We start from the raw sequence: 23,855 nt of genomic DNA on the forward strand, positions 1-23,855 counted from the left end.
AGACTCTCTTACAGCGGGCTTTCACTTGCGGGCTGCGTCTAGAACAACGTCATAAAATTGTACTAGGACATGGGGTACTGTGGTTATTTCTACAATTCTTTTATAAAATCTAAAATCTGAATCGTTTTGTCTCCCTATTTGGAAGTGGTTAGTTTTTGCAAATTTCTTCGCTGCTTCCATTCTGCCACTCATTACCACGTGACCTCATTTCGATATCACGTGATTGTTATACTTACAAGGCAGAGGATAGATGTATATCTTCTCCGTGTAACTGTTTTGCTCGAAAGTCGTCAAACTAAACCAGAGGTATTATCACTGAAATATTGCCGTGGGAATGATCTATGTTCCAATCAAAGACCAAGTATCCTCAGCGTTGATGCTTCCACCTTCGAAGTCAAACTCAACTCAGAACATTGGCGTTTTGGAGCATCTCGCTGGTGAAGATAAGAAGGTCATTCATTTCAAGAATAATGCCATTATTTGCTCTAAAAGAAAAGCATAGAATAAAGTAGTAAACAAAATTCATACTGGCCATAGTCCGGCCGTTGGATTCCCGTGCCACGTGACGAGCCGCTAGGGAACAACCGGCATTCCGACTTCGACCTTTGCAACGCAACTTCAAGAGGGATAACCCAGCCTTGCACGTCCACCACCACTGCAAAATGAGCTCTCTTCGTTTCGCCCGCTCCGCCCTCCGGGCTCGCCCTTCTTTCCTCGGTGCTCCCGTCCAGCGCCGTGGTTACGCTGAGGCCGTCGCCGACAAGATCAAGCTGTCCCTGACCCTTCCTCACCAGGTACGTGAAACAACTCCGGCCGTCATCTCAACATCGAACTCCAAGTGCTGACTAGGCAATTGTTTTATAGACCATCTACCGCTCCACTGGCGTGTATGTTAAGCTTCCACTTGCGCCCCTCGACAGCGCTTTCGCCCTTTTCATAAATACTGACCGACCTTCGCGATTACAGTACCCAGGTCAACCTCCCCGCCGCCTCCGGTGAGATGGGTGTCCTTGCCAACCACGTTCCCTCCATTGAGCAGCTGAAGCCCGGTCTCGTTGAGATTCTCGAGGAGAACGGCGCCACCAAGCAGTACTTCCGTACGTCCGATCCTAGCACCTGACACATGCCGCAAATCTGGTCTCTTGTCAATAAGAATAAATTCGCTAACCATAATGCTGTAGTGTCCGGTGGTTTCGCCGTTGTCCAGCCCGACTCCCAGCTCAGCATCAACGCCGTCGAGGGCTTCCCTCTCGAGGAATTCAGCGCCGACGTACGTCTCTTCCTTTGCGATGTTGCGATCAAAACTAACTTGCATTCTTTTGATAGGCCATCCGCGCCCAGATTGCTGAGGCCCAGAAGATTGCCAGCGGCAGCGGCAGTGAGCAGGACATCGCCGAGGCCAAGATTGAGCTTGAGGTATGGATTTGTCCTACTTTCGGACTTGCACAGTTTGAATACTAACTTTTCCCGAATAGGTTCTCGAGACCCTCCAGGCTCACGTCAAATAGATTTGATGTACATAACCATTATCGCACCCCCCCATGAACCTGTAGAATTATAGCAATTCACTATTTGCCCCCTAATTATACTTGTTTTTCCTAGATTTTGCGATATCTACATATGTACCTTTCTACTGTGTAGATGTGGGAGTGCACCTTCCAAGCTTGGACACGGAGCATGACTTCCATCTCTTTCACTTCCACAACTTCCATTTTCTTCAGTTTCAGCTCTCACTTTTCATCACTTGCTAACTCAACAGATATGATTCCCGCCAGGTCATTGAAATCAGACCCCTTTGGCGTCATGGATACTCGACTGAGGGTGGCTGACTCTTCTGATGATTTGATTTCTCCCCTCCTTCCCCAGTTCGCTAAAAGGGACAAACCTGCCGAAGCATCACACCAGATGGAAGCTGAGACAACTCCGAGGCGAGACTATCGAATCCTCCAACTTCGCGAGTCATTCCGCGAATTCGATCCTGGCCATAAGGGCCCTCGACTAGAGATTGACGCTGCTGTGGACAAGTACCACTTGCTTGACGGCCTCAACGAGCCCTGGGATCCGCAAAATACCCCGGCTTCAAACAGTGAACGACAGGGTACACCGGAGCCCAGTAAACACCACACGGAGAACCTGACGACAAGTCCTGTGGCCCAGACTGAGAAGCCCAATTTTGACTGCTTCCAAGATTCGCCAGAGAATCGCTCTCTTGGAAAACCTAGGCCTTCGAAGTTGCGCCGCCTCTCTGGCAATGAGAAACGACCCTTCAATGATTCGGCCATCGAACTGGGTGATCAACCACCGGCTTCAAATGTTGACAGTCTCGGAAAACCCCATCAATGTACACCGAGCTACCTCGATAGCAATTACGGCGGGTGGTTCAAGGCTCCGACCAACGGTCTCTGGTATTCTCGACCGACTTTGAATACGAGCACTTTCGAGACATCCAGTAATACAGGCTCGGGGGTGCGATGCGTTCGATTCTCTACTCCCTCAATTCCGCCTTCACCTTCACCCCCGCGTGCAATGTGCCGTCCCATGCCTTCGACTGAACGAAATCTGGATGATATTGCCTTGTATCGACGTAAGAAGTACGGGAAGTGGAGAATCACCCGTCCCAAGAGACATATCCCGAATTCCAGCCCTAGGAAGGGGGTTTATCCTTCTGTGCCCCGTATCCCAGCTGGCACCGATGTGCGCCTTTCATCACTTTCTAGCTTGCCGTCCCGCGAAATGAAGCAAACACCATTCTTGGCCCTGTCTGACCAGCACAAGGATGCCGTGGAAATCGCAGCCGAAAATATTGCAGAGATCCCTATTACCCATGATTCGAACAATTCTCAGAGCATTGAGCAAGGCAACCATTTTGTCAAGGTCTCTTTCTCGCTTTACAGACTTCAAGAGGCGCTTCGGTCATCTCCTCGGAGGACCCAGAAATATGCTTTGGAATTCCGAACAATTGAGACAGAGATCAAAAGTCTGCCTGGAAACATTTTCCCACAATTCCCTCCTGAGTCAAAACAGACTACCGGCCCAGCTGTCGTCGACGACTTGTTGTTCCATGCCTGCTTCATCTTTAGTTCGCGGGCTGTACAGCTACCTTTGGCCGCCTTCTCCACGGCAACAGGGCTTTTGACAGAAAACCAAGTCGGCGCTGTAATTATATATCTGGCCAGGGCTCTGTTGTCACTGATGGCACACCTTGTCGACATTTTATTTTCTATGTGTGGGGTGTCTTTTAGCTGTCGGTGGTACCCATCCACTGGCCATTCAGATTGAAGAGTTGCTAGTACTACACGTGGTGAGAATCTGAGGACAAGGGAAGTGCATGTGATATTCGGCCCAGAAGGTTCCGCTCAAACATTCCCCGGTTTGTATTTATGAATTACATCCCTGAGCCAATTGTTTATGCTGCAAATCTGGGCTGGTTGTGTGCTATCTTTATCTCCCTGGGGTCGAAGAGTGGGCTACAAGTGCCAAAGAAACAATATAAACTAAGTATCGGATACATCAATACCGTCTTACAATATCATAGCCTGACAAACAAAACCTAAAGATAAGAGCACATACGATGTAAGCTCCAAAATCAACGCAATGCATACCATAGAGTACAGAGTGCTGCTAGATCGAGCGAAGAAACGGACGAGCGACAAATTCCAGGAGGTGAAAACATTAATTGGTTCGGATTGTTTAGATTTCCTTTTGGCTTATGAAAATACCAAGCCACAGCCACCCACTAACATATCGCCAAAAGAATAGGGCAACCAATAACAAAAGCAGGTATATTGGCAAGATAAAGAGAAAAGACCGGTAAAGCCAACCGGCAACCCAAAAGATCCGTACAATCGCTGGTATGAGGAAAGAAAAGCTAACTTATAGATCATGTCATCGCCACAAAGCACATTCAGGAAAAGAAAAACATATCAAGAAGACATAGTACCGTCAAAAGGGGATCATCATATCAACATGGTGCTCAAGCACATAACTCATTTTGTACATGTCGTAAGGTGTGTCCGGAGCGAACACAAGAAAGGAAAAGGAGAAGGAAAAGGAGACAGACAAGGCAATCAATCAAGTAAATTCAACACCATGCTGCTGTTGTCTCTCCTGTCGAGTGCGGGCCCGCTCCGCGCGTCTACGACGACGGTTATTCGCATACGAACCACTCATCTCAGTAGCGGTATATGGAGGCGAAGTAACACTTCCCGGCCCGTAGGGCATACTAGAAGGCGCAGGAATAGGAGGCGGAGGTGGCATCTGGCTGACCTGGGATTGTGGTGCAGCCCATGAAGAAGCAGGATGGCTACCAGAAGGAGCAACCTGTGGAGGGGGAAGGGGGGCAGCGGCGGCCTGCTCACGGCGCATTTGCTCTTCTTGTCGGCGCTCGAGCTCTTCAACTCGGCGCCAGCGGTCATGGCCGGCATCTTCGTTACCGGAGAGGGAGCCTGCGCTGCTGTTGCGACGGCGGGAGTTTCGTCGCTCTCGGCGACGGGCTTCGCGGCTTGCGGCGGCCTCTTCTTCGGTTAGTCGGCGGAGTGTGACGTGGCGACCGTCGTTGTGCATCTTCACTTTCACGGATACCGGTGGCGAGGCGACGTCGTCTTGTCGGCGTCTGCTGCTACTTCGGTTGTGGCGGGAGGCCGCGTCTAACGCTGCCCCGGCGGCTGCCCCAGCGGCTGCACCCGAGACAAATTCTGATTCGTTATGGGGAAGGGACTGACGCGAATGGGGGAGTTCTGATCGCAGATCACCGGAGTACCCTTGGTGGTGCACAGGCGGCATGGGTGGCATCTCTGACACAGAGCTATGAACAGCGCCCGAGGCAAGAGGCTCCGCAGTGAGAAGAGACTCCCCTTGCGAGGCATGTCGGGGTGGTGGTGGCCGAGACAAATCGGTTTCAGTGAGGTCGGTCTCACTCCACGAACTGGTTCTTCTTCGTGGGTAGAAACTCTCTCCTGCTTGAGGCCGCCGTTTGCTGTTTGCCCTCTGAAGAGCCTCATCCTCGTCGTCGCGACGTTTGATATCCTCCAGCCGTTCCTTCTCATCGACCTTTTTACCACGACTGAACAATCGCTTGACAGCAGCGAAAGCACCAGCACCCACAACAGCATCCCGAATTCCATGGGAAGCACTTCGCTTGGGCGGCTCGGTGAAATAGGCACTGCTGTATAAGTAAGACGAGCCCGGGCTTTGCGACCTGCTTGGTGCACGACTCGGTGGTCGATTGAGTGGTGTGTGATGAGTGGGCTCTGGTCGACCATCCTCCATCCTGCTGAGGGACTCATCCGTATAGCTGTTACTGCGGGAGTGTGCTGGCCTATAACGACCGGACTCGGTATCATCTTCTCTCTTCTTTCGACGATCCCATAACTTCTTGGCCATCAGACCAGCCCCGGCCAATGCGCCGATTTCGAGAAGCTTCTTACCGAAACCACCGCCGCCAGCGCCATGATGCCGCGAAGACTCATCGGAATATTTCTCATCGGAAATGGATGTTCGTGATTCTTCGTATACTTGGCTAGCGTGTCGACTGCGTGGACGTCGTCGGAACATGGAAGCTAATCCAGCTCCCATAGCCCCGGCAGCAAGAGCTTCTCCTGTGTGGTGGTCATGGGTTTCTGAAACTTCCGATGGCCCTGTATAATGACTGTGTCCGCCTCCATGGTCACTTCCCATGTGATATCCCTCCACATCATATCTGTAGGACAGAATGAAGTAGAGGACCAGGTAGCCAAAGGCTGCTATGGCAAACAAGATGAAAAGGACCTTGGGTGAGCCATAGAGGGTGAGCCCCAGAGGGATCTGGACAATGCCGAGGATGACAAGAGCACGACCCAGCCACCGATGAAACTAAAACCTGTTAGAACATTCCAGGCATCATTTTTTCGTCAAGACACCACCTACCACCAATTTCAAAGGCACATGCAATCTTTGCCGCTTGCTCTCCTTCTTGTGCAAGAACCAGCCCCACAACACTTGGAAAATTACTAGAACATAGATTGCGAGGCCAATGCCATGGTGTGGGTTGGTTAGGCTTCTTGCTGGCCCGACGGCGAACCAGCCAAGAACAAACACGACCGTAGTCAAAAGCAGGGTCAGCACCTGACACCAGGCATGTAACTTGAAGGCCCAATATGGATTCCAGCGGGAGTAATATCGAATTATGAGGGTGGATGTAGGGACGATGCCCAAGAAAACGATGGTTGCAATGACGCCGTGCGCGATAATTATGGCATGGTACCCGGCCATATCTTTGAAACGATTACCCATACCTATGACATGTCAGCAGTGTGCAACTAGACCAATGATAGACTTTTGTTCTTAAGCTCGATGATTGGTGCATGGGACTAACCGTTATATCGCATCGTTTCAAAGTTGACGCCCATTAGATTGGGCAGCAGGAAGGTATCCCGTCCCGAATCCCAGGTGCCATCTCCGACATGGAGAGTATTCGAGGAGTATGTGCTGCTCCCCGCAGCGGCTAGACCTGAGTCTGACATTGTGTAGATAATTGTCGAAATACCATGCGATCTTCAGTCTGGAATGTCGGATTTACCGAAGGAGATCTTTCACGATCTCCCGACCCGAGGAATGCACCATGCGATAACAATATCGGTAGCTCGATTGGAATGCTTGATGACAGGTGGTCAATTGGATGTTGATTGACCAGTCTATAAGTTGAGGAATGGATGTTTCACAAGATCTAGGTAGGATTCGATATGGAGATGAAGAGGGGTTCGGGATGAAGCGCGAGGAGGTGGGTGAAAGGAAGTCTGCCGTGCAAGGTCGGAAGAGGGTGAAATTGGATTCAAAAAAAGACCGAGACTTGAGATGGTAAAATGCACGTCGCACAGGGAAGAGAGGGATCACAACAAGAGGCTGACCGAATCCCCAGTCAACTGTTTGCCATTTTGGGTTTAGTGCGACAACACATAACCCGGACAACCAAACTATATTTCACCGCCAATTGACCGCCTTCCCTATTCAGCTTATCTTATCACATCATCGTCAGCTGATCTTATCAAGATGGCGTGCGAAAGGGTCTCTAAGCGTCACGCGTTGTGCGCTGTCTACTTGTTTCCCCTCCTCATGATCTTCGGGGCAATGATTCCTCATTCAAGTTCTCACATTCAATATGACTACACAGCTAGAGATATTTATTAGAGCATTGTCCCGGTTTGTTAACTCCTCTCCATAAATGTGTGCTTCCGATGTCAACATGCCAACATGACTAACATCTATTTCACCTGTGGGCAGCCTTTTAGGATGGGCATAGTAAGTATAAGCTCCATTTTACAATATCGAGGGATTTTCGAATTCAAGGCTAAGTGAACCGCAGCATGCTATGCTGGTCAGGATCCTTCTATCCTCAACCCATCACAAACTGGAAGCGCAAGTCTACGGTCGGCCTTTCTATAGATCTGTCCACCATAAACCCCCTGGGCTTTGTTTGCTATAGCATATATACATCGGCTTTCCTCTTCTCGCCTCTCATTCGATCACAATATGCGGCCCGGCATCCTGCGTCTATCGACCCGACTGTTCGGTTCAATGATTTTGCATTTGCGGCCCACGCGGTGGTCCTGTGCATTATAATGTATACACAATTCTGGCCATTTATCTGGGGTTTCCATGTTGGACGCTTCCAAAGGATCAGCTGGACAATGGCGTGTATCTTCTGGGGCTCTGTTTTGACACCCTTGTTGGTAACGGGCATTGTGCTGTCGCAAAGTCCAGATGGAGGGTACGATCCTTCGACTTGGGCATGGATTGATGTGGTAAGTAGGGTTGCTATATGCAGCAATTATGCAGAACCAAGACACGACATGAAAACTCCAAAGCAAGCTAACATCCACCAGATATACTCATTCTCATACATCAAGCTTCTTATAACCATTGTGAAGTACATGCCACAAGTGTGGCTGAACTATGAACGGCAGTCCACTGCTGGCTGGAGTATTGGAACCATTCTTCTAGACTTGGCTGGTGGTGTACTTTCCATGGTTCAATTAGTGCTTGACTCCAGTCTTCAGAGTGACTGGAGTGGAATCACTGGCAACCCGGTCAAGTTGTTGCTTGGAAATGTTACCATCTTTTTCGACGCAATTTTCTGCATTCAACACTACATCTTATACCAAGACACACCTGACCCAAAGAGAACGTTTGGCCCGGGCGTGGAGACGCCACTCTTGGTCGGACAAGATGATGCTGTGGGGGATCGGGTATGACGATGGCTACTTAGAAAGACAAGCATGATGGACCCCGCAACTTTGGGGGCCAAATCCAAGACATTCGAGGTCTCGCTCTATTCTTGTAAAGTAAGCGGCAGCCGATCGTGGGGGCGGAAGACAGGTGATTTTGTTTCGAGGCGTTTAAGCCACGATTTACATGCACGATAATCCGTTGTATTTGGAATGGGATCTTGGGTTTCTTTTTGAGACAATTTTTATTCTTAGATTCAAGAGATTCGGTCTCACAAACCCCTCTCCCAGCCTTGGTGTACAACGTACCATTCTAGAAGCACGTAGGCCTGCTACCGTTTCTGGAAAAAGCATTGCTTGTCACACAATGCAATAGTTACCGTTCAAACAATGGCTGCATAATATTCCCCAACCATACCATATTGTATGAGCCTCATGCAGATCGAAGGGACACAGCTTCGCAGTTTGAAGGGACCCCGTATCTCTTCCCTTGTCGAACGATTTAAGTGGTCAAGAACAGGGATTAGCACAAAGTCATCAACTTCGGCCAATCATTACACACACTACGGCTTGTCCGGGTCCCATCAACGGTCTTGGCCGTCGGTGTCGGACTTTGGGGGCTACAGACTCCGCCTTGGCCGTCGGTGTCGGACTTTGGGGTCGACAGACTCCGCCTAGGCTGAAGGTCGGATGTATGCATCTTATTTCCAACTAAATTCTGAATTCTAACTGGATCTACTCGGAAATCCACGCTGATGATTTGAGTAATGATCAACGAAACAGACAACAATCCTAGCACCCCGTAAGACACGCAAGAGATGCTACCTCTTGCTTTAACGTTACCTCCAAGCTGAGTCAACCAGTGTTAATACCCAGGGGGAGTTCAGACATTATATCATTATGAACAAAGAGATCTACTTGTGCAATGAGTTCATGAGGCTCTGAATAACTATGTGAATCTCCACGTGTTTGAAAGGGAAATGTACAAGTAAACACTGTTGCAACAACCGTAAGGCTGGGTCAACCCCGGAGATCCGGGCGTTTTTGTGGATAATTATAAGCACCAATGACATCAGTGTATATTTGTACATTTATTATAATGCAAATACTCAGAATATCATACCGAAACATGCATAGTGACTCATAGAACACCATACTCTATGGCATTCCGGGATGTACCGCCCCGAGTATAGCCAGCATCTATCTCATCCGACGGCGTGGCTTTTCAGCCCTACTACAAGAGTTGATAGCGCGGCATATGCCCAAAAATGGCAGACTAGTGCCTGCAAGCTCTGACTGGGGTGTCGATCATGCCAAGAATACAGCAGCCCCGGCCCTGGTTATCATTCCATTCTGAATCACACTTGAATCATTAATCCTAAATCTCGAGGAAACCCTATCAGCTGTCCAGTATGATGGCTAAGCCGTGCAATTACCAATTTTATAACGAGTTGACGCAGATCCATCAACGTTTCAGTTTCAATTGCGGAACACCTATCGTTCTTACAGCACTGCCTCATCCACTTAAGATGACCATAAGTCCAACCTGCATTTTCACCCAAAACACGAGCTCAGCTTAACTTCGACCGAAAGCTTATAATACTTCGGGTTCTCGGCATTTTCGGGCGTCTTTAAGTGCATACACAGCTGTTCATATTCACTATACTACAAGGGACTACACCACACACCAATCGATATGGGAAGACCGTTTCTCTCGCAAGAAACACTTGATCGTTTTGACCGAGAAACCCAAGCCATATTCTCATACCCTGAAAGATTCTCATTCGAGATTCTTCCTATTTCCAAAACGACCAACATGTACCTCAGTAACCAGCGACCAAAGACAAGGTACAGCACTGTACATGATAGCGCAGGTTACCCAGACCACCTAGAGCCTCAAAATATGGGACGCCTGACCGGCGTCGCTACCAACACTGCATCAGACTCTCATTTATCTAGTCTTCAGCAGTGGGATTTTGTGGATGCCCCGCCAGATCAACGTGCATTTCTGGCACCGGAAAACTATTCTACTATGAGAAAGGGATCGCTAGGAACAGACACAGTTAGCTCACAATTCGCATGGTCCACAGCCTCCAATGCAGATGTCCTCTCAAATTCCCCTCATCTGTCTTCTTTCGGTGCTTCCATTGGCTCCGACGCCACCACCCCCTTCATGAAAGCATACGATCCATCAAACTCCTTGCAGCAAACTATGAATAGCTCCGGCATGTCGGGATACACTTCCCAACAAATCGACCAATGGTGCACCGAGAGCGACCCCACTGGAGACTTCTACCAGTTTCCGCCATTCCCAACCATAGGATCTATAATCCCAGAGCCCTACAACGCCTTCAGCAGCCCAAACGAGCAGTGGCTATCTGTGCCAGGCCAAAACCAACCCTTCCCCACCGACCCAATCCCAGAAACCTTCTTCTCAGTGGCACCACGCTCCACCCCATCCCAAAACACAAGTCTTCACCACTCAACCACAACAACAGTCTCAATCACCTCTTCACCGCCACACTCATTTTCAGACCCCGAATCGCCGCCACCGCCCAGCTCAGCCTCAAACGCAAGCGACCTAAGCAACTACGGCATCCCTACAGGTGACGGCACCTGGCGCTGCGCACACCCAGGCTGCTCCTCACAGTCCACGTTCCGCCGTGGCTGTGATTTAAGGAAGCATTTCAACCGCCACCAGAAATACCTCTTCTGTCGACATGAGGGATGTCCGCAGTCCATGCAGAGGGGATCTCGATCTACGCAGAATGGATTCAGCAGTAAGAAGGACCGCATTCGTCATGAGGCGAAGCATAACCCCGGTGTATTCTGTGAGTGGGAGGGGTGTGGGCGGGTTTTTAGTCGGGTCGACAATATGAAGGATCATGTTAAGCGGATTCATCTGAAGGGGGAGGCTAGGAGGGGCTAATGGGTGTGTTTTGATGACTGTGATGAGTTACGTGACGATGGGTTATGGAGATGTTTGGTTTCGGAATTTTGCGTTTGTTTATGAAGCGATGTATACGTACTAGTCGGCAATCTTGGAAAAAATGGTTTGGGATGGCGAATTTGGAAGATGGGTGGGTATGTCTCCTGGCGAGGATTGACTTTGTTTCATCAAAATATAAAACCATACTTGAAGTGCGATGAGACAGTGGAATGCTATATGATATGGTCTCTGCTCGAAGCTATATTTACTAGACTTTGTGTATATTGGTATCTACTGTGGCATTATGCTATTAGAGACACATTAAGCGTATTTGGACTTCAAGTTGAACCATCAGGGTAATGATAGTACTCGCTCTATACTCTAGGAGATACATCCCTCCTAGGGCGACAGTCCAAAGCCGCTTGCTTGGTAAATCGGAATAAACAAGGAAGTTGGAATTAGCCTTACCGCTGATATCAAGCATGTATGCATATCAACTTGTCTCGATTGAAGTGCCGAATATGCTCAACTCTAATTTTAGCAGTACGAAAAGCCTTGGGCCAAAGCAGATCATAGCTCACTGCAAATAGAAGTACCTAGGTAATTCGAAATAGGCCTACCCAGCTACCCGCCATAATCTATGTGCCATGGCCGTTTATACGGAAATAGACTGGATGATATTGATATTCCCATGAAAACTTCCTCTAATAATAGCATAAGCGCTTCTGTTCTTTCGTTTACAGATTTAGACAATTCTCAGCCCATCACACATATCCAATGGCTGCTCTTAAGATAAGGCCATGTCCTGTGGGGCAGGGCTATTTTAGACATAACCTAATGCAGGGATCCCCCATCGACGGCCTCTATCCAGGGTATACAGGGAGCAAAACCAGCGTCGAGATGCCACCAAAGCTTATGCCTCGACGGTTGCATTTCCTTTCTTTTTCCACTGACACGTGGAACGCTGCCCAATGCCACCGTATATGGTCCATAACTTTGGACTTATCTTTCTTGGAGGCCTGATCATAATTGTAGCAGTGTGAACAGCATCCAATTTACCCAGACAATTCCATTGTCCTGCTCTCCAAGGGTAATGCTCGACGTAGCTTAACCTGGTAGTTCCTTGTGTCAATCCTCAACACACTTGGCTTTGTTTGACATAGTGCCGCCCTTTGTTCTTTCTGCGCTATGGATGCCTCGCCTAGCTGTAGATTTCTCACTTCCCTTTAGAGACCATGGGCCACTCTCCCCTCTCTTCCCTTCTCTTTATTTGGCTCTTTATTGCTTCTATATATGCGAGTCAATATCGACTCAAGCTACCATCCTGAATCTACATACTCAATACAATCGCTACCCTCGTGCATAGGCCATCTGCGCGTGATGAAGGCAAGAACAATGCCATTGTCGATCAAGACAACCCTGCAGAGGAATAACAAGCCCCAGATCCGGCGATTGAAACAAATGCCTCCTACAGATATGACTTGATATCGGTCCATGGTCCATAGACAACAATAACGCCCATTTAATCACACATACCATACATTCTAGCTGAACGGAAGGCCCTCATCCCCATTGAATATCCCCATTCATGACATATTTCGCATTGATGGCCCCTCAAAAGTAATGGGCACCTGCATTTCAAGTCCCCAAAGCCAAGGCGGAGTAGACCGCCCTCCGTTATCGCCGGCGGGTGATATGTTTGCGGAAGGTTCTCGGTGAGGCTCTTGCAGCCATCCCATAATGACTGACCGGACACTAAAATAGCCCTCATCGGAATTTCCACCGAACTTGACCATATCGAAATGATTCGCATTGATTCTGCCATTGTCATATTCCCGCAGAACAGCAGCCTGCCCTTCGACAATCTTGCCGACCTCATTATTCATCACTATGACCTCGTAGAAATAGAAGATCTTGGGCGGAGAGTCAGTGTGCAGCACGGCCCCGAAATCATCCTCGATGCGATGCAAGTAGTCTGAGCCCAGACCGCAAGGTCCAGAAATTTCCCAATTTGCTGAAGGAACTATATCCATGCATTTTGCAAGTTTCTCTCCGTATAACGCGAGCGCGGATCCGCCATGCGGCGTGCCCATGAAGATTACCCCCATACAGCTCGAGGAGATTTGCCATAGCCCGTCTATGTTGTTGCTGAGTATCAATGTTTGTTGGCACACTAGGCCTCCTACGCCGTGTGCAATAAACAAGATAGGTCTGCTTGGGCACTCGTTTCGCTGGCTGACGAGGGAATAACCCATATCCTGGCCGAGGTCGTTTAGGTCATTCAAGAAAGCGGCTGCTGAAAATTCGTCTATATCGATGTCGTAGCCGTATGTCATGATGCGGGCTTGGGGGAAGTCCTTGGCGAGGAGGTCTCGGGGCCAGAATGTGTTGTTTTGATGAGTCCATGTTTTCTCTCGGTGGCCGGTTAGCCCGTGAACGAATATGACACTAGTCGTTGATATTAGTATGATCTGAAGTGGATTTTGAATCGTTGATTCCTCGGCTAACAACTTACTCCAGGCCAGCTTTTTCAGAGGGAGGATCCGAGACTATTTTCATCCCCACAGCGCCTTTGTTAGAGTATCTTGGAATAGTCAGCCTGTTTCTGAAATCTTCTGAGTTAGAGATCTTACAGATACTTTTTTCGCACATCGGCACCACCTTTCGGCTTCCTACTGAACAGCCTCATGTCAATATGTGAGATGCAATCAGAGGGAAAGGGTAGAACGCAAGTAGAAATATGTAGAAAAATAGGAAAGGTCCATCAACGAACTACATATGTAGTTGAAACACTTGTTCATGCTTGTTTAGCGCCGTTGCTGCCCAGTCGAACGCGTACCCTGGTCGGGGGCTGAGCGCGCACTGTATCAAACAGCTTCCTCGCACAATCCGTCCACATTGGAATAAACAAAACAGTCATACAGGTGCCACTGTATTCTCATAACTATGGCTTCGAGTACCCAATTCCACGAGTCGATATCCGGCCGCAATGTCGAAACACAAAATTATATTTTCACAATGTTGGAAAGTGTGGAACAAGCAGCGTTGCAGACGTTCATAAAAAGACGAGTCTCGGGAGGACCACAGGGGAGAACGTCCGCTATTTATAGCGCGTACAAACAACGAGCACGACGATGACAGCGAAGATAGCCTAGTAGAAGAAATTAGATTAAGCAAGTTTACATATACTTCAAACCCCCGAGCCCAACCCGAGCCCAAGCGTGAATATTGTGAGAAACATCTGCTGCTCCGACATTTGACGCATAAACCGAGAGCTAAAATGAAGAAAGAGGGTTGATCAGTAGCAACATGGAAGACAAAAAAGAAATGTCAGCCGAGACCCTAGACTGCGCAGCAAAACCCTTTATAAGATGAGTGGTCTCCCTTCGCCAGTAAAACGAGGCATCTGATAGGTTAATCAGGGCTTGCATATATGATCTGTGCTCGGAGATACACAAGTGGAATGCTAAAGCTGACTTTTTTTGTCACTCTCATTGTATTTAATCACTGTACATTTCGTCTTGGAAATCTAGCAATAACGTTGCAGCAATACTTTCTTCTCCCGTTCTTCTTCTCCCGTTCTTTTTCAACTCTTTCCCTTCCATCCTTGAGTGTCTCTTCCAATCCACTTCCATCTGTATATATAAATAACAGCCAATACCCCGCACAACATCTTCAAATAATCTAGTCCCAGCCTTTCAACCCCGAGGCCAACACCCGACAAAATTAAGCCCTTCCTTCAAGCTTGGCAAAAACTACAAGTATACACAGATACACTACCCAAGAAATGTAGACGATGCGAACACCCCACGGGGCAATAAATTGATCAGACAATATATATATCAGGCCGCTAACGAATGACAGGAGGAACATATCAAGACTCTAACAAAGGACAGGTGGTATCATCGGCACCAAAACCGCAGCCCAGCGCGGTGTGATCGGGGCAAAGAATAGAAGAAAGGAAGAATCACGCTCAAAAACCCCAGGGACGCCGGATGTGAAATGTCGCGATTGGCTGGTATGCGGGTACTCGGTACATGAAGATACATACATGTACATACAAAAACACATACATACATATGTAGTTATGTATGTAGATACGTGGGCGTGCTCAGTTCGTAGAATTTCGGTGCTAATCTGCAGCACAGGGCACGGGGCACGGTGCAACAGTAAGCGGAAGACGAAGACAAGACGAACTGGAGGTGGTGCCCGAGTAAGTAAAGTACAGTACAGTACTGGCGATATTGGCCCAGGCGATATGATTATAACGAGGGGACAACGACCTCGGGATTGAAGGGTAGGGTTGGGTTATGTTATGGTATGTTAAAGGGTTAGGTATTATTCATTCTCCGTTTCCTGCCTCGCGCGCTGCCCATAGGGCGCTGGGCGAGGACTTGGCGGAGGATGGGGTCGTCTTTATTTTTGTCGACGTGGTGGACGCGGACATGTCTGTGGAACGTGAGCTGATGTCAGACTTACGGGGGTGTGGCTGGCTACATTGGTGCGATGCCAAGGGATGGGACTTACCGTTGAAGATTGTCGGGGCGGGGGTATTTGTGTTGTTGGTCTGGACAGAAGGGACAGACGTAGCCTGGGGAGTTGTGGACGAGGCCGTGGCGCATCATTTCATTTTTGCGCTTGAAGCCTTTTCCGCCAAGGGCGCGCGGACAGCCGTCTACGGGACAGAAGTGAGGGCGGTCTTGGGAGTGGACGTTTGCGTGGGAGCTGAGGGTGTTGATGTTAGGGGGTTCGCTTTTCTTTATTTTTTTCTTGTGTGGCTTACTTTAGTAGATACTGGGTTTGGAAAGGTGCAGCTGTACAGCCGGGGTGGGTGCACTTGTAGCTACCTACTTGGCCGTTCTGGAGGGAGCCACGTTCACCCATGCCCACGCCGACTGGTTCTGTTGGGGTAGGGTAGTTAATTGCTGGACTTGCGGCGGTCATTGAGGAGGTCTCGTAAGGCGTTTGTGCGGAGACCAATTCTGAGGGGCCGCGCCAGAACGAGGAGTGAGAGGCTGGTGAGGGATTGGTGGAGGAGTCTTTCATGCTCACGGGGGAGATATGTGAGTATGGACTTGCCGGGACGGGGAATTTGGCCGGGAATCTATCGAATGGAGAATCGTTGCCTGACGTGGTTGATCCGGGACATGAGGAGAACGGGTATGGAGATGACATTGTGTTGACCGATGGGCCAAAGTCTGACAATGCGCTGAGAGCTTTGTGGATGGATGGCAGCGTTTGACTATTGTTGCTGGTGTCTGGAGATTTTGCCAGAGATGATTCTTCTGGCGATTTGATAGGTTGTAGTGACAGTCGAGACTTGAGTTCTGGGGATGATGCCTTGTTGAAATCTTGTGAGGCTCTTCGGCCGATCTCACTTATTGAGTGAAGGCGACTTTTTGGAACGAATTCCGATTTAACATCTATCATCGGCTGTATAGATGGTAGAACTTGTTTAAACTGAATTTTTCCTTCCACATTTGTAACTTCAATGGGAGGTTCCGTCTCCGTAGGTCGAGCGATATGAGAAACCAGAGGTTCTCTAGGTCGAGCGAGATTAGAAACCACAATGGGCTTTAGTTCCCTGGTATCAAAATCCGCTGGCTGGGTGGGCCTTTTGCCATCTCCGGAGTCCAAAGGACAATGCCTTGCAATTTCCGCAATATATGGTTGATTTGGTGCTAGATGGCCCATCAGCACTCGGTCGCCTTCATAGGTTGAGCGCGGAGGTTCCGGTTGATTACGGGACTGACCCGCAGGAGTTTCATTCTCAAAGGGAGGTGGTGACTGTTCATCCTCTCCATAATTGGGATTTGTCGCTACCAAAGGTGGCGAGCGATTACAGAGATCATCCGAATCATACATCACGGTCATAATAAAAGTGGTGCATCAGGCACCTCGGCTTATACTTGATAAATTGACAGTTGACGATCACACATCAGGGTAATTAAGAAGAACAAGAGACCTATAAATGAAGTTAGAAATGCATTGTTTCCGATAATCGGAAATGTTCCTGAATGGTGAGAGAGAGGGTGTGTATTGTGACTCTTTCTGCAAAGCGTCAAGATGGGCAGAATGAGGGGTTCACGCAGATTAACCCGAGAATAAGAACAATATAAAAATAAAATAGAACCGAGCAATCGAAGCCAAGGGGAGCGAGGTCAGACGTAAAAGTCAGAAGAACAATTACAAGCTAGAAGGGCCAAAAACAACAACAACCAAAAAGCAAAGAAAAAAGCAAAAAAAATAAGAGGAAAAACCGAGTGAGGGAATTGAAGTAGCCTAAGCGCAGAACCTCTTCCTTCGGGGAAAAAAAGCAACTTACATATAGGAAAAAGGTGAACTAGGTTGATGGGTCCCGGGATTGAGGCTCAAAGTCCGAATTGTCACAGCGCCATCTGCAGATAATTGCAAAGTTGGTCTCGAGGAAAAGAAAGAAAAAGGTAAAGCGGAGACCTTTGAGAGGGGAAAGGTGATGGGGAATGGGAGGGGGAAAAGAACAATGATCACACGTTCTACACGTGAACGAGGATATAGGCGTTAAATTCGCAATAGCAGGAATCGACACCTAGTTAATAGGAGTAATCAAGATATACCAAAGGGAAAAAAAAAAGGAAGAAAAGGAGAATAATCGTCGTTTGGATTTCGGGGGGAGAACGACCATGCGGCTCTCGTCGACTTTGGGCTCCATAAACGTATTACCCGTTTTGGTGTGACGGGATTATTACTTGGTATTGGTGTTTTCTAGTATTTATGGTATTTGGGGTGTATTTTTAATTTAGTTATTCAAAATGTTTCTATTTAAGAATCTAAGAATCCTGAAGTACCCTACTGTATACCTATTTCGGCCATCCGCGTATATCTCTCTATATATGATTCTATTATTATTCTATGATTCTATTATTTTGATCACTATCTACCTATATAAATACCAATCTATACCCTCTACTCTTCGGAGGATTTGAAGTCCATCCGGTCGCACATAAGCCAAAAAACAAGAAAGAAAGAAAGGAAGGAAGAAAAAAAAAAGGAAAACTCCACCGCTACTCTCCGGAGTCACTAACGGGGAGAAACTGGATTCCCAGTTGCTGCAAGTGTCAATTATTCCCCTCTCTTGTCTTTCTCTCCACCCACCCCCCAGTCGAAATCTCCAGGCCCACAATCCCTTCACTTTCTCAATTTATTTTCTCCTTCTGTGCCGTCTTTGACGTGACTCCTCCATACATATTGTAGTGATCAACGTTTCTTTTCTGACAATATTCAATATTGTCATTATGTTTCACTCCAGGGATATATGTTTTACCTGTTGGACCAACCTGGCATAACCCCTCGAACTCCCACGTCAGACTCGGATCATCCAGTGAGGCGCTGACTGCGGCAAGGAGATCGACCCACGTTTGTTTCAGAGCCTCGTCCAGAGTTATGCACCATGCTCTCCCGCTCTTCCGCCTACCCGCCATATACAAATATAGGTATTCCTTCGATCAACACACTATAGTCATACTACATCCTTCTAGGTAATAGTGCTCCGTCAATAATATAAATACTACCCTGAGATCAACGCACAGCGCCCGAACTCCACTTGCTGAATTATTATGCCTAAACTGCATTACCATACCATAACAATAACGGCAGTAACAGCAGTAACAATCATAGCCAACGTAATGGGTAACGGTATGGTAAAGTGGAGTTCTTCACACCTCAGCCTCACTTACACGTAGAGAGCCGCAGGGAGCCTCTCTTTTCTGTTTACCAATCATAACGGGAGTCCATGCACTTTGTTTTGTCTGTGTTGCAGCAGCCGCCTTGGATATTACTATGTATATTAGGTACCATTATACATATTATTTGAGGATAATACTATATTATACTTCTTCTAGCCTACATTTGTACTTATGTGCTTATATACATACACACCCCTACCGAGCAAGGTAGCGTATTTTACCAACTCGGGTGAAAGGGCGTACATAAACGTGATATGGTCGCATATTCTCAATACGATGCCGATGATGTTCTCGAGTTTTTCTCCCAATCGGGCCAAGTGCTTACTGACCACCACGTCAGGCGCCAAGAGTTCTGCCATTTCTTGCCTACGACATTACCTACATGTAGGTGTATGTAACTATATTATATCCTGGGAAGGAATAGGGTCCATGATTGAACCCTGCATATTAAACTTGTACCAACACTTCATCTGCAGACGGTTTCAAACGCTGGCGACTTGGAAATCCATTCCAGTCCTGTATCTCTGCGCCTATATCGGGCCTGGCAAACATCGTCGCATTGAAATCCACCCGTGGACCTATTTATGTGTACACACAACGTTACTCCGTACGTTCGTGCTAGTTACATGCAAGCCACGACAAATCCAAACAGACAGGTCCAAACATACAAATGTAGTCTAGTCCAAACGTAGCATGAAGTATATACAACACGAAAAAAAAAGAAAGACGAAAACGAAACCTTACGGACCATCCGGCCCCTACAACTTCCCTTTGACCCCAGCATTGCGTACAGCCTTAACTCTCTCCCATGCGCCCTCAGCAAACGGCTTAGCCCGCTTCGCATAATCCCCAGCACGCGCACTACTCGCCTGGCGCGCCGCGAACCGGGCCGCAATGCCTTGCATAATTACGGAGCCTCGGAACGCAAAGAACGCATCGCCCCACGCAACATCAGCCCCAGTCTCGTACCCGGACGTCTCCGCGTACCAGCGAATACAGTCCTCGCGCGCAGGCAAGCCCGGCAGCACGCCGGGGACGAACTGCTCGAGCTGGCTGTCTGCGCCATCCATGATGTAGGGGCTGGTCAGGTTGCAGAAGTCGGAGAGCGGGTGGCCGATGGTGGCCATTTCCCAATCCAGGATGCCGATGACGCGCGGCTCGGTTTTGTGGAAGATCATGTTGTCGATTTTGTAGTCGCCGTGCACGAGGGTGCCGCGGTCGCGTGGCTGCGTTGCTTTCTGTGAGAAGAAGTTTACCATGTCTGTGAAGTGGGGGAGGGCGCCGACGGGTTCGCGAGTGTCGGCATCTAGGACGGCGGATTGGGCTTTGGAGATTGTGGTGAAGGTTGCTATTTGGCGGTCGAAGAAGCCGGTCGGTTTGCCGAAGCTCGAGAGGCCGACGGAGTGCGGATCAACGCTGTGGAACTTGGCTAGCGTTTGGACGGCGTTCTTCCAGCTGCGATAGGGTTAGTTTGGGTGGGGGTGCGTTTGAGCCTCAATTCTTGTCACGTACAGTGCCGTTCTTTCTTCCCCGCTCACGCCGGGCATGGCTGGATCCGTGAAATGGCGTCCGTCAAGGAACTCCATGATGTAGAAGGGCGTCCCGATCACGCTGCTGTCCTCGCAGAGGCAGTACGCTTTGGGGACTGGTACATCTGTGTCGCCTAGTGCTCGGATAATCTTGTACTCGCGCTCGACCTTGTGGGCTGTCTTTGAGAGCAGCTTGCCTGGGGGCTTCTTGCGCAGCACGACTTGCTTTCCATCGGCGGCAGTAAGCAGGTATGTAGGGTTCGATTGACCGAAACCGAACTACAGAGACATATAGGTTAGTTATGGTGCTGTTCGACGGTTGGGCCAGACTCGCCTGCTTGACATCAAGTGGAGTCTTGATCTCCGAAACATGCTGGTCAATGTACCTCTCCAGCGAGGGAATGTCTATAGGTTGGCGCACTTCACCCGCCATAATTGCAATAAGGAAAATAGAATACAAGGACAATGCAGTGAAAAATATATATTCCAGTGAATACGATCTCGGCAAATATAAAAGTACAGGGGAAAGCAAGCACTAAATGCGACCATGTTACCGGGGAACCTCGGCCCCAGCATGTCCTCGGCGTCACCGCCAAAGAGCGGGGAGAAAGGCGAAGACGAAACAAACAGAACAAACACACGCGTCCCACGCAACGCGCCGAGCTCACCGCAATTTTTGCTGAAGCTAGGGATGAAACTGGTAGTGAGTGGGGGGGCATTTGACTAGTCCACTCTACTTCAATTTAGATTCGATTCGATTCATTTTATTTCACATTATTATTCTATTCTACCATGACCACCGACACCGACAAGACCTCCCACAACCCACCCTCCCTACCACCCTCCCCGATCGCCAAACGCTCTAAGCCCGACATGACCGCCGCCGTGACCTCCATCCAGCAGCCGCTGCCCCCACTTCTCGTGAAGAAGCTCGTTCCCACCGCGCAGGCGCCAACTCGCGGCTCGGCGTTCGCGGCTGGGTACGATCTGTACGCTGCAAAGGAGACTGTCATTCCCGCTAAGGGTAAGGCCGGCGTCGATACTGGCATTGCCATTGCTGTACCAGAGGGAACTTGTATGTCGATCTTCCGGTTTTTGATCATTGGAGATACCCTGGAAGGGAGAGAATGGTGCTGACGAACACAGACGGGCGCATTGCTCCCCGCAGCGGCCTTGCTGCCAAGCACTTCATTGATACTGGAGCTGGTGTTATCGATGCCGATTACCGGGGCGAAGTCAAGGTTCTGCTGTTCAACCACTCTGACGTCGATTTCCCCGTCAAGACCGGTGATCGCGTTGCCCAGCTGGTTCTGGAGCGGGTGAGTTGTTCTTGTTTCTGGGTTTGGGCATGTGCGCGGCTGACAATTTAGATCTATACACCCGAGGTGAGCGTCGTTGAGGAATTGGAGGAGAGTGTGCGTGGCGCTGGTGGCTTCGGCAGCACTGGTATCTGAAGGGAAAACAAAATTATATGATGATTAATGCGCGTTCGCTATGACGAGAAGAAAAGAATATTCAAAATATCAAACACCTATGCTTGACCCAGAATTATCCGAAATAATCTATGTACAAAGGCCGCCTCTAGACTCTAAACATATTCCATGCGATAGCCCTACTGCAGATCCACCGGAAGGTCCTCCTTCTTCCAATCCAGCACCTCAAACAGAATTTTCGGATTCCTTAGAACACTCGTGTTCCTTACAAGTCTTACCTCCGCCGCCTTGGTCCTCCGCAAATACTCCCTCTTCTGCCTCTCCTCCTGACCAAGCCCTGCAACATCGGGAACTTCAATCGCCAACTCGGCCTCCCTGCTCTCAAGCGTCTTCTCCAGCACGCTATGCATACTCGACAAAACCTTAACAGTAGCCTTAGCGAGCGGTAAATCCGTAGCAGCCACCTCGTCCGGTGAAACCCAAGACTTGGTAGTGCGCAGGTCACAGTCAGCGACGGCCTCGCTGAGCCGCGCGACAGTCAGGGCAGCGAACATGTCGCCCGTCCCGCTGAAGAAGCAGTCCAGGGCGGGGACATCGATGCGGAACAGACGCGGGGTGCCGTCTGATTTTGTGGTGGAGCCGATGACGGTCAGGGTTTCCTTTTCTGTGGATGAGTTTTCGAGCTGCGCGATTTGCACGGAGGTGATTATGACATGTGGGACTGAGTACAGCTTGTGGATGACTGTGATTGCCTGCGCTAGGGTTGCCAGAGAGGTTATTGTGATGCCGGAAAGGGTTCTGTCTTTGTTAGCCGGCTCGCCAACAAGTGTACAGGGCCACATACTCTGCCTCGAACTGGTTGGGCAGGATCAAATCTGCAAATGGGATGATCTTCTTATAAGCCGGGACGACGTCGTCGTTGACGTATAGTCGGCCTTGGTCACCCATGACAGGATCAAGCACTGATATATTTTATCAGCACAACTATAACGAATCGCGGGACATATCATGTTCAAGGCATACCCCAGAAAAAAGAACCAGGGTTGCTTTTTGCCTTCTGCTGCAGGTCAATACCGATAGTGCCCACTGCCTCGACGGCCGCCGCGCTGGGAGCGTAGCCGGATAGCATAACGTCGAAGTCTGTCAGGTTACTATTACACAGGCCCTCGTAGAGGTCCGATATTTCCTGCGCAGTAGCACGGGTCCCTTTGAACTGGCGATAGCCAGTGTGGTTACCTGAAATTTCGGTGAGCCGGGCTCCGGAGGGGAAGTGAGCAACGTACTGAAGTGGACGGTGTTTAAGGCGGCGACTTCGCAGCCCAGGGACTGCATGACGAAGGTGGCCATTGTGTTGCCGACATGGCTGGGTGTTGTTAGTGTTTGATCAAGACATGCGTAGATATAAAGTGCAACGCTATAGCGTTGTCGGTGTTGTCATACCCGTAGACGACCTGTGATGTTAGTTTGTTTTGTTTGGAGAGATGGTGGGGGTTTACTTACATGGCTTGCTACAGCGAGGACCCTGGTTTCTGGTACCAATTGGTCTGACATTGTGTGGGAGTGGGTGTATTCAAGATACAATCTACAATATTGTACTCTGTATATATCAAGATGACTCCAATTGTGGGGAGAGTGTTCCAGGTTGGCCGTTGCCGAAATTCCTCTTACCTAATTGGCTTATCGTGAAATGTCACTTCGATGTGATTCTATTACCTACAATATATGTAGGTAGAATTGTATTATATTTATAATTGAGTGCATAGATTGTATAGCATAGATGTTGGAAGTATTCTGGATTAAAACATATTATAATATCAGGAAATATTAATGTACAATGAGTTAGCCCTAGAATAAAATGAGTAAATCGAACCCGAGATCTGCAATCTCCATCCTTCAACTCCAAGACTAAGCTTAGGATTGCTCGTGTGTTACAAAGTCCCTTGCTTCACGCCCTCCTTAATTTCATCCTGCAGTTCTACATCCTGCAATCCCCATCTACTCTAAGTCCCACAGATCAGTCTCAGATCGAGTCACACAGC

General features: G+C 48.8%; 9 protein-coding genes across 9 annotated transcripts; 4 read left to right on the top strand and 5 right to left on the bottom strand.

Annotated features, from left to right (window-relative positions):
* Positions 1–662: 662 nt before the first annotated feature.
* N7529_009407 (F1F0 ATP synthase subunit delta) lies at positions 663–1,508 on the top strand (the record flags this gene model as incomplete). The annotated part of the gene is made up of 6 exons (XM_057244934.1): positions 663–794; positions 865–887; positions 967–1,097; positions 1,182–1,270; positions 1,327–1,416; positions 1,476–1,508. 6 exons carry the CDS (start codon positions 663–665, stop codon positions 1,506–1,508), a joined length of 498 nt encoding a protein of 165 aa, XP_057093197.1.
* Positions 1,509–1,761: 253 nt separating this feature from the next.
* N7529_009408 (uncharacterized protein) lies at positions 1,762–3,279 on the top strand (the record flags this gene model as incomplete). Its single annotated transcript, XM_057244935.1, has 1 exon — positions 1,762–3,279. One exon carries the CDS (start codon positions 1,762–1,764, stop codon positions 3,277–3,279), a length of 1,518 nt encoding a protein of 505 aa, XP_057093198.1.
* Positions 3,280–4,071: 792 nt separating this feature from the next.
* Positions 4,072–6,500, bottom strand: N7529_009409 (uncharacterized protein; the record flags this gene model as incomplete). The annotated part of the gene is made up of 3 exons (XM_057244936.1): positions 4,072–5,850; positions 5,905–6,272; positions 6,353–6,500. The coding sequence occupies 3 exons, from the start codon at positions 6,498–6,500 to the stop codon at positions 4,072–4,074; spliced, it is 2,295 nt and encodes a 764-aa protein (XP_057093199.1).
* Positions 6,501–7,135: 635 nt separating this feature from the next.
* Positions 7,136–8,228, top strand: N7529_009410 (putative L-cystine transporter; the record flags this gene model as incomplete). Its single annotated transcript, XM_057244937.1, has 4 exons — positions 7,136–7,176; positions 7,258–7,275; positions 7,340–7,778; positions 7,860–8,228. The coding sequence occupies 4 exons, from the start codon at positions 7,136–7,138 to the stop codon at positions 8,226–8,228; spliced, it is 867 nt and encodes a 288-aa protein (XP_057093200.1).
* A 1,789-nt stretch (positions 8,229–10,017) lies between these two features.
* On the top strand, positions 10,018–11,130 carry N7529_009411 (putative C2H2 transcription factor; the record flags this gene model as incomplete). Its single annotated transcript, XM_057244938.1, has 1 exon — positions 10,018–11,130. The coding sequence occupies one exon, from the start codon at positions 10,018–10,020 to the stop codon at positions 11,128–11,130; it is 1,113 nt and encodes a 370-aa protein (XP_057093201.1).
* A 1,586-nt stretch (positions 11,131–12,716) lies between these two features.
* Positions 12,717–13,819, bottom strand: N7529_009412 (uncharacterized protein; the record flags this gene model as incomplete). The annotated part of the gene is made up of 3 exons (XM_057244939.1): positions 12,717–13,578; positions 13,646–13,714; positions 13,764–13,819. 3 exons carry the CDS (start codon positions 13,817–13,819, stop codon positions 12,717–12,719), a joined length of 987 nt encoding a protein of 328 aa, XP_057093202.1.
* A 1,642-nt stretch (positions 13,820–15,461) lies between these two features.
* On the bottom strand, positions 15,462–17,004 carry N7529_009413 (uncharacterized protein; the record flags this gene model as incomplete). The annotated part of the gene is made up of 3 exons (XM_057244940.1): positions 15,462–15,579; positions 15,658–15,882; positions 15,914–17,004. The coding sequence occupies 3 exons, from the start codon at positions 17,002–17,004 to the stop codon at positions 15,462–15,464; spliced, it is 1,434 nt and encodes a 477-aa protein (XP_057093203.1).
* Positions 17,005–19,612: 2,608 nt separating this feature from the next.
* Positions 19,613–20,816, bottom strand: N7529_009414 (phosphotransferase family protein; the record flags this gene model as incomplete). Its single annotated transcript, XM_057244941.1, has 3 exons — positions 19,613–20,309; positions 20,367–20,662; positions 20,727–20,816. 3 exons carry the CDS (start codon positions 20,814–20,816, stop codon positions 19,613–19,615), a joined length of 1,083 nt encoding a protein of 360 aa, XP_057093204.1.
* A 1,179-nt stretch (positions 20,817–21,995) lies between these two features.
* On the bottom strand, positions 21,996–23,367 carry N7529_009415 (pyridoxal kinase; the record flags this gene model as incomplete). Its single annotated transcript, XM_057244942.1, has 6 exons — positions 21,996–22,614; positions 22,661–22,778; positions 22,840–23,052; positions 23,100–23,179; positions 23,257–23,267; positions 23,317–23,367. 6 exons carry the CDS (start codon positions 23,365–23,367, stop codon positions 21,996–21,998), a joined length of 1,092 nt encoding a protein of 363 aa, XP_057093205.1.
* Positions 23,368–23,855: the final 488 nt, after the last annotated feature.

This window comes from Penicillium soppii, assembly GCF_028829465.1.
Source record: "Penicillium soppii strain IBT 18220 chromosome Unknown utg000007l, whole genome shotgun sequence".
In the NCBI taxonomy this organism is placed as follows: domain Eukaryota; kingdom Fungi; phylum Ascomycota; class Eurotiomycetes; order Eurotiales; family Aspergillaceae; genus Penicillium; species Penicillium soppii.